At 29.5% G+C, this 10,424-nt stretch overlaps 1 protein-coding gene across 1 annotated transcript; it reads right to left on the reverse strand.

Annotated features, from left to right (window-relative positions):
- Positions 1-278: 278 nt before the first annotated feature.
- LOC113871915 (uncharacterized protein At4g15970-like) lies at positions 279-3,977 on the reverse strand. The gene is made up of 4 exons (XM_027509006.1): positions 3,795-3,977; positions 2,187-2,552; positions 455-936; positions 279-330 (listed from the first exon to the last, which is right to left on the reverse strand). Exons 1-4 carry the CDS (start codon positions 3,975-3,977, stop codon positions 279-281), a joined length of 1,083 nt encoding a protein of 360 aa, XP_027364807.1.
- Between the last annotated feature and the right edge of the window lie 6,447 nt (positions 3,978-10,424).

Here is a 10,424-nt window from a genome sequence, read left to right on the forward strand (position 1 = left end):
AGGATTGGAAAAGTTCCACTAAATCATTATGTTGCACAAAATTGTGCAAATTACAGAAAATTTGCACTAGGAAACAGCTCAAATCAACGAATTGAACAGCATGTTACATCTTTCACATGGCCTAAGTGTGCTTTTTGATTGGAAGGATTCTTACTTCGAATGTTGTTTAGCAAAATTGATTGATTTTCCTATTCAAACCTATATCTGACCTTTCATCCAAAAGCATCGCTGAACTTCCACATTTATGTCAGAGAAATGTAAAACAAGCAATGAATACATTAATCTTGACTAGTCTTCTCTGCTGAACCATTGTGCCTGAAAGAATCAAGGCTGAGGAGAAATTTCAACCCAGTAAGACACCGAAAAAAAGGAGAAATCATAAAGCTGTAATTTCTGAATGGTAAGCAAAAAACAAGGTTAAATTATAAATAGAAAGGCTTGTGTATAGGCCAACCTGCATTTCTGAGGAACCCTCCAGGAAACAACCGACAACTTCTTCAAGCTTGGAGGCAAGGATAAATAATGTTTCCAATCCTGAAGCATAACTCTAAGATCGTGGAGCTTGCTATCCATACCAAAGCAACAATTTGCGTGCATCGTGCAAACTTGGTTTAAATCCCTACTTGGTTCACAAAGCCCACCAAAATTAGCTGTATCCAAAAACCTCATCTTCAGTCCAATATCAGTAATGAAAGGGTGAACCTTGATGAAGTTAAGGACATCTTGATCATGGTACCCAGGATAAGTTTCTCTTGAAGAGTACCAGAATTTGTAAAACCCTATTGACCTATTATTGGACTTTACAAAGTTGAACCCTCCGTTGGGTCTGTTCTGTACATCATCAAAGTTACCTGTGAAATGATCACACGCTATCTGGAAATCAGCATCAAGATGAAACCGAGGAAATGGGTCCCTAAACCACATGATATCGGCATCCTGTAGGAGAAACACCAAAGTAAGCATCTAATTAAGGCACTTTAGAAATTTATCTAAAATCTAATGAGATTTTTTTAACACTTCTCCTTTCCTAAAAATGGAAAATACAGCGTAGGAAGATATAATATGAACAGCTATAAAGTGCATAGCCATAAACTTAGCTGCAATGAAACTGTGAACTGATACGGTTGATCCTACCATTTAAGAAAATGATTTGTTCAATTAAGAGGACATTTGCAAAAGCTTGGTATTATATTTATTGTTATATAAGTTCAAATAAATTCAGGAATCGAAAAGTTAGAGACACAAACAGTTGAGGTTCAACATACAATCAATGTTTACCATGTCTCTCATGTGATGTGTGGAAATGTTAAAAACTACGTTTGTTTAGTTTGCAAAAAAAAGAGAAAAATTATTTCCTGAGTATATTGATAATTATATTTTATAATAATTGTTAAAAAAAAATGCTTCTTAATAAAAACGGGAAATGAAAAACAAATCTCAAACCAAACAAACCCTTACAAACGAAGGGTATGTTCAATTTTTTTATACCACCACTATCAAATTTTACATTTCCTTATCAAACTACACCTTAAAAAATAATTTTAAGTTCACCCACAATATTCTCCTAATAATCTTCATAATTATCAAATAATGTAAATTTTTATATATTTTTCAGGATAATAACGTATTTAATTTTTCATTTAATATTTTTTATAACCTATTAAGAAGATAATTAGAATCGCGTTGTCAGTGGATATAATATTATTAAATAAAAATAGAATATATTCCCCAACTTAGCCAAAAAGATAACCCACAGGCCGAATTGCTACAATCAATATCTTGTAAAATGTCACAAATTAGCCTATGAACAGGAAGCAGAGGTCAACTCATAAGTAGTCCATTCTCTCGTTCACTTAAAAGACAAATTTTCCCATTAAGAACTATCATATAAAAATCAGTCCCAAAAACAATAAACTTCACAACTTTGAGAATGTTCCCACGGCTGATAAAATTAAAACATGTTAAGGTTTACACAAGTTGGTCTTTGTGAGCTTTAAGAGGTCATTGATGGAGAAAGGGAAACTCGCATGCACAAAGATGGAGACACCATTTGTTGTTTCCGCATTTGAAGTGTTAATATGACATGAGAAGAAAGAAAGAAAATACAAGCGTGATACAGTGTAAAAGCACGGTACAAGTGTTTGAAAAGTGGTACAATTAACAGAACTCAGGAAAAAATAACTTACTGTGAACACGAAATTGTAACCCATCTCAAGAACAGAACGTAGGAAATCAATCCTTCGCCACATCATCGTCAAGTAGCGAGGAGTCATAAAATACGCTTCTTCACGAAAGTCAGCTTCTTCACTAACAAGAGAAAAGCAATGGGCATGTATAATCTGACAGCGTGCAAATGCCTTTTGGTCCAATGCGATGATTACCAAATGGTTTAAAAGCGTACGGGTACGATCCCCTATTCTAAAGCTCTCAAGGAAAAGATCGATGACTGAATTTGGAGCTGCCCATGCTTCATTTAACGTGGTCAAGATTACAGTTCCGTCTTTCATCGCAGCCTCGTTAAGGACTTTTTCAAGTGAATATTCATTGCTAGTCTGCGGGAGAGTCAATTCAATAAGAATAAAAAATACGATTACCTTTTCAATAGACAAATTGCATAAATAAACCATAGCTCTACAGCAGTGAAAATAAGCAATGCTTCTGAGTGCGGCTGCAGATCATCATCAAGATAATCTCATAGTAAAATGGTAATAGTTTCATGGATATGGTTATATTTATGAAGCTAAATAATACAGCAATGGATTTAGTGTTTACTAATATGCATGTCCGGATTCACTTTATTCAGAAGAGCAGATAAGTATGAAAGCATTGTCACTGGTGCTAGAAGACAATCTATCTATATTTTGTAAAGAACAGCAATACATATCAGCAGAGGAACAAGAATGTAGTATTGGGAAATCACTGGTTGTTAAAATTGTAAGAGTTTCTAATGAAATCAATCAGTAGTTAAAATATATCGCAGCAATCTCCATTTATTTTTAGATACAAATGCCGTGTACATGTACAAGTGTAAGGAACACTTGTGAGATTGTGAATATGCCGAATAGAGCTTGACGAACTTGAACGAATCGGATTCTCCATTTGACCAATCACACACACACATTAGATGATAATCCAAGTTTTGTCCAAAATTAAGTAGCTCATCTTCCTCTTTAGCCTGTTCGACCTCCAATAATTCAACACGCATATATTCCAAAAAGAAATGAAAAGCAAAATAATAAGTTAATAACTATTACTTCTCGAACTTTCTCGAGTAATGCCTCTGAACTGAAAAGAGATAGTTGAACAGTGTCCCAATTCATCCAATCTTACTATCACATTTCCTCACTTGCAATGCCCTGAACTTGCACAGACTTAGTAACAAAGATTTCCATCGAATATATATCATTGTTTAGTACTACACTATTAATTTCGCTAATCTCTGGCTTCTCTCGATTTTATGCATAAAATGCACTTTCTAAAACAAGTTGTTCAGAATATTCAAATTCTCGAAAGAAATTAGAGCTTAAATTGCATTTCAATCGGTGAGATAACACATGAAGCATACCAAGAGGCCAACAAACACGTTCAACCTAGCGCAGCTACATTCATATACGAACTCAAAAGGAATTAGAGTTTCAAATTCAAACTGCTTTCCAATAGATAATTAGAAAATGCAGCAAGCATACGAAAAACGGCATGCAAAACGAGTGAATTCAGTTCCCCGTAACAGCAACAGAAAATGAAAAATGATGAGTAACGCGAGAGAAAAGCACAAAGCAAGCAACGGAGCTCACCGCAGCGGTGTCGTTGTACGCCGATGGAAAAATGCTAGGAAAACCAGAGGAAGGTAAGCTGGAGAAGAATCGGTAGGAATCAACGTCTCTTAAGAGGACCAAGCAAGAGAGAGAAACGACGGCGAAGAAGAGCGAGGCCGCGAGAACGCGCCGGAGACGGATGACTTTGGCCTCAGGAAGCATGTCGATGGCGGAATCACCGGCAGCGAAGCGGTGTGTCGTCGACGTTGGTAATGTCCACTGGCGGCGCGCGAGATATCATCTCAATTATTCGGTGGTGAAAAGAGAAATGAGAGCTTGAAATTTGAAGCGTGCACGGGTGAGTTGAATGAAAGGAAATGGAAGTGAAATGAGGAAGTGTGAGAGCTGAAAAGCTCGAGATTCGAGGTAAGTCCGTTACGAACGCGGAACGCATTCTCGCGTTAACTGCTGTGAGATGTGCCCACTGCACTGACTCGGTTGGTTTCGTTTTTAACTGTCTACCCACGTGGCAGTTCACGTCAACAAAACTATGTGCGCTTTTCTAACTTCGGAGGAAGATGATCCTCTACATTCAACCATCTTTGTGCACTTCTCATCTCACGCTTCTAAATTTTATTTTATTTTATTTACTTTTTCTTATATAAAATAAAAGTTTTAACATTAATTATTCAGACTAATTCAGATAATTAAAAATAATCAATTTTATTATAAAAATATTAATTACATAAAAATACTAAAGTGCAAAAATTATTTTTCTAAAAATCTTCTATTTATTAAATATTTAAAATTTATTTTAATAATTATTGTTAACAAACTATTAAATGATCCATTTTGATCAATATAATAAAATAATAAATAAATTAAAATTATTTTTTAATGTAACATCTAATACTACAGTTACTAAATATAATGTATAATAAATTCAAGTACTATAATTAGATATTATATTCATTCAATATTTAAATGATATATATGTAAATAAAATTATAATTAATCACCATTTGCGATGTTATTTTATGTATATATCTTGAAAGAAAGAAACATTTTCAATTTACTTTATGTGTAGCATTTTAGCCGAAACATTCGTTGTGGAGTTAGGTGAGTACGAGAATATGCTGTAAGTTTTGACAATTTAAGACGTTTTTTTTTAAAAAAAAATTATGGCATGATTTAATTTTATAATTTTTTAAGAATGTACCATTTTTAAATTTTAAAGTAAAAAAAAAAAACATGATTTAAAAATTTTACATTATCATTACGGTTTTTTAATGTATGTTTTTTTTATAAAAAATAAAATAAAAATCCTTCAAGCAAATGACATATTTGTGGATATCCAAACTATTCGCCCCCTTAATTGAAGAGAATACTTATCTCGTGGAACTTGACAGGTGAGGTAGGTAATCAATTAATAATATATGATGGACCTTGACTTAATAAAATTGTGATGAATTGTGTAATTGGCATGATGTTTTGCTTTGATTATGACCCAAAAATTTCTTTGAAATTTTCTCAAATATATAACATTTTTATTATATTTTGTTCGCATATACTTTGCTCATCCCTAAGTTGAAACATACTTACAAAAAACTGCTGTAGGACATGTTCCCATTTGCAAATTTCAAGTACTCAACTTTAAGTGTAAAACAGTTGCGTTAATTTACCTTACATTAATTAAAATATATGGATATAACACATTTTTATTTCTAAAATTAATTATGTTTTAGAGTAAGTTAATTGTAACTTTATCTAATAAAATGCAATTGCAAATGAACAATTTGCAAACTTTAGGGAGCTCTGCTGAAAACAAAAAATAAAATAAAAAAAATTTGATGGCTACTCTACAATCACTATGGTTCATGGGGCTTTTTGGCCATTTTAGGGTTAATTTTAAAACAAAATACTAAAATAGGGCTTCATGAAAACATATTCCCGATCTGGGGTTGTCGGGTGACGTGGCAAGAGAGTCGTCCATAATAGGGACGACACATGCGATGACGTGACGAACTGTGAGAGTGTCGTCCCAGTATTAGGCGACACTCATGACAGTGTCGTCCATCCAGGAGCCGACACTCATGAGATGTTGACACGTGTCAGTGAATAAAGTTGTGTCGTCTATTTTTGGACCATTTTAGTAGCTTGTACTGCAGAGACGACTCCAGTGCCGGTCAACGATTTCCGATTTTAATGTTTCAAATGTGTATAAATTCAAAACTTTCGTGAAGTTGAAAGACGAAACAAGTTGCAGAAAATATTGTAAGTGCGGGAGAAGAAATTGCAAGAAGAACAATAACAAGGTTAGATATTTTTAAGCATTATAAATATATAATTTTATTTATTGGCTATTAAAAATTGATATTTTAAATAATAATATTTATTTTTATATTTGGATAATATTTTAAGTGTTAATGTTGTAATATAATTTTTTAAGTGCTTAAAAAATTTAAATATTTGTAATTACAAATAAATTTTTAAAGATAATTTTATTATATTATAAATTTGGCTTATTTGTAATGCAGGATGAATGAAATTGTTGTTATATTATATTCAAATGGTAGAATATATGAAGGAAATGAGGGTATAATTTTTGAAGGAGAGAAAAAGATGATTAAGATAGAACGTGGCATTACACTTGAGATGTTTAAAAGGAAGATCCACACAAAATTGAAATTATCTAGTTGTCACGTAATTTCTAGATTAATTTCACGAATTTTAGTTGGGACAAATTGTCGATACCATACAACTTTGGATGTATGTGATGATGAAGACATAGATTGTATGATAAGTGCGTGTCAAGAACCACATCATAGGAATGTAGTTGAGATATATGTGGATATTGCGGTCGGTGAAACATCTTCTGCTGTGGCATGTCCGTTAGAAGTGAATTTACCACTCTCACTCAATCATGAAAGTGATGATGATTATGATGATTATGCAACAAGAGAAGGTATTATGAAGTTGATGATTTTAAATTTTTAAAATTGATACTGCAAATACTATTAATAATATAAATTTACAATGTACGATCTACAGATGAAGATGATGAATATGAAGATGAAGAAGATATTTCATTAAATAATTTTTCTGATACTGAGACAGATGATGATTGTGATTCAATAATCAATATGGAGGGTATTGTAAGAGTTAGTTTACCGCAACAACAACATGAAGGTATAATTTGTTTAGAACTTATATTTGTAGTAATGTGTAAATTGTTATTCATGGTATAAATTTTATGAATGAATTATTATAATGCAGAAACTACATTGCCCTTTTGGAATATAACCCCACATTATAGTCATATTAATTGGGAACACCCTGATCAAGAAATAGATTTTCTTGGTATGAATGACGCGCAATCATGGAAAGAAGGAGATGCATTATATGTAGGACAACTATTTGACACTAAAGAAGATGTAAGAATGGCTATAAAACATTATGCCATGAGGAAACATCAAACTATTTATAAAATCCATTCAGCTAAATGAGAAAAATTAAAACATTTGTAAAAGATAATAATTACTTATTTTTTAGCAAATTAATTACTATATTCTTACTTAAAGTAAAACTTATGTTATTTTTTAATTTATTTTATTTATTCAATAATTATTTTGTTTCTTAATTCATAATCTTTTTTAAATATGTAATATTTAAAATAAATTTGATGACATAATTATTTTATTTTATTGCTAATTTGATTATGAATATAATATTTAAATTATGATTATAATTATTTTCTTTTCATATTTTTTCTATTCTATAATATAATTGTATATGTTCTTTTAATAAAAATATTGTATTTACTATATCTAATATTTTTTATTTCACTCATTTTTTTAATATCAATGTATTATCAAAATATGAAAAATTATTATTTCTTCTACATTAATTATTTAATATTTTTACTGCATTCTATACATAATTTTTCATTATCATGTTTTATATTTTTTTTAAACTATATATTTATATATATTATTTTTTCCTCTTACTTTGTCAAATTAATAAAATATAATTTTTTTTAATAATTAATACATATTATGGATCACTATAATTTTTATTGATTTCATTTTTAAACAACTAATTATAAATTAAATTATATCTATTATATAATTTCTAACATAATTTATCTACAATTTTATTTGTTACAAAATAAATAAATTAATTTATCAAATATTTAAAAATTAAAATTTATTTGTGCACCTCCGCAGCTTTAAAATAATTTTGAAGGGACCGAGCTCCACTAACTCACAGCCCAAGCACAGCACTCACCCACAATTATCTGCACCACAATATCAATATTACATACATGCAAATTCATATTTAAAAACGTAAATACATTCAAAATATTTATCTCATTACCTTTTAATAATTTTTGCCTCAAAAATCGGAATACACCAAGCCAACAAAATGCTATTCAAACGTATTTTTTTCCGGCATACAACTCTCTCTGCAACTCAAATGAAACGGAGAAGACGAAGGGGGAAGGGGGAAGGGGGAAGGGGAAAGGGAAGAAGGAAGAAGCCTGCGTGCCAAACGGTCAAACTTTTCTGCCACGTGGACCAATGAACAGAGTGTCGTCCCTGCCCTAGACGACTCTCTTAAATCGTCCCTGACCCTACCGCCAATAAAGTCGTCTCTGACATGGACGACTCTCTCAGATTTGTACACGTCGCCTTCTTCTTCCCCACCCGTCGATTCATTTTTAATTTTTCCAATTTTGTAATACATGTGTCGACGGTTCGTTGGACGATTTTGCTTTTTGGTGTCGTCTCTGCTCTGGACGACTCTCTGGCCAACCCCAGACACGGAATATGTTTACATAAAACCCTGTTTTGGTAATTTTTTTTTAATTTAACCCTAAAAGGGCAAAACAGCCGGTTCATGGATGAAACTTTTGGATGCAGATTCTCTTGTCAGTTATGATAAGGACGGATAGGCAAACACAAGCTACTCGCTTCCAAGTTTTTTTTTTTTTTTTTAATTTAATTTATAAAATTAATATTTTTATTTCGTAATCCTTAATAAATTATTATTATTTTTATCAATCACATGACATTCCAACGTTAATTGGCAATCATCTTAAAATGAATCAATGCTTTATTACCTTTAAATTTAGTTTTTACCAATTTCTTAAGAAGTTTGTTGGGAGAAAAATTATTCTCTCAACTCTAACATTTCTAAACACAGTAATTTTGAAGTCGTAAATATTTAAAATAATTTAAATATTAAATTAGTTACTACAATCATTAAAATTGTTCCCTTTATCTAATGACTGGGGCCTTATTGCGTATATAAAATATTGAGAAGAGTGTTTACCTCTCATTTCAAAAACTTTATCCCTCGTATGGTCATTCACAAATTATTGTTTCTATTTATTTTTTTACATGGTGAGAAAATAAAAAAAATAGGAAAAATAAAGTTTTCCCCCTTTATTGTGCATTAATCTTAATTAATTATCATAATTCAAAATACTAGCCTTGAGAAATTTATATATTTAATCTAAAATAATTATTTATTTGTGACCTCAAAGGAAAGATTTGTTTATCAACCTTAAAAAGAAAAAAGGAAACTTTGTTTAAATCAAACTAAAGAAAAGAAAAAAATAATAATGAAACGAAGTTGATGCGCTTTATTTATTTACTCTGAATAACGCAAACACTATCTTCTGTCACTCGATTCAAAACTTATCTGTATTGAGTGTGAAATACAATTTACAGGCCAGAATAACTTTTTTTTTTCTTTAGGAATTACGAATATATTTTACTTGAAACATTAAACAAAATTGCCATCAATTTTTTTCAACAAATCAAAAGATTTTACAACCAATAATTATAATTATAAACTTTAAAATAGGTGGGTATTTAAGAGGCTTTTTTGTTTCAAGAAAAATTTCATGTTTTATTCTATTTTTTAGAAATATATTTTTAAATTTTTAAGATTTTAAAAAATGTTTAGTTTTACTTTTTATTTTTTGTTTTCAAAAGTAAAAACATTAAAAATGTGCTTAATTTAACTACTTTTGATAATAGATTTATTTATTTTTTATATAAAGATTAAAATTAATCATTAATATTTTATTAATAAATAAATTTTATAATATTTATTCTTATTAATACTAATTTTACTGAACTATTTATTTAATAAATTTAAATATTATCAATGTTACATCTTAAGACTCAAAATAATAAAAATATAATTACAATTCAAATAATATACAATGCACAAGTTTTATTTTAATATAAATTTATTAATATTATAAATTTATTAATTTTAATAAAATTAGGTTTAAGAAAGATTGTAAAATTTATATTTTTTTGAATTTTATCTTATTTAATTATATATATTTTAATAATGTGTATGTATACTTTTACGTTTCAAAAATTACTATTAAAATATAAATATATAAAAAAATTTAAATATTAACTACAAGTGTAATAATAATAAAAAAGTATAAGTATATATATATTTTTTAATTAATTTATTTTTTTATTCATATAACAAAATATATAAAAATAACGACATTAAAGCTATTCAGAAATTGAATAACTCATATATAAAAATATAAAAAATAATAATGTTTATAAAAAAATTCAACGATAAGAATTATACAAAAGTTAAAAATAAAAAAAAACACAAAGAACAGATATAAAA

Source organism: Abrus precatorius, unplaced genomic scaffold (assembly GCF_003935025.1).
Source record: "Abrus precatorius isolate BTA unplaced genomic scaffold, Abrus_2018 Scaffold7, whole genome shotgun sequence".
In the NCBI taxonomy this organism is placed as follows: Eukaryota; Viridiplantae; Streptophyta; class Magnoliopsida; order Fabales; family Fabaceae; genus Abrus; species Abrus precatorius.

What these genes read in the sequence shown, in the direction of transcription:
- LOC113871915 (XM_027509006.1), bottom strand. Translation starts at nt 3,977, where the DNA reads ATGCTTCCTGAGGCCAAAGTCATCCGTCTCCGGCGCGTTCTCGCGGCC. An exon ending in CGTACAACGACACCGCTGCG is followed by an intron (nt 2,553 to 3,794) that starts GTGAGCTCCGTT and finishes ACTCTCCCGCAG; the next exon opens with ACTAGCAATGAATATTCACT. An exon ending in GTTACAATTTCGTGTTCACA is followed by an intron (nt 937 to 2,186) that starts GTAAGTTATTTT and finishes TTTCTCCTACAG; the next exon opens with GATGCCGATATCATGTGGTT.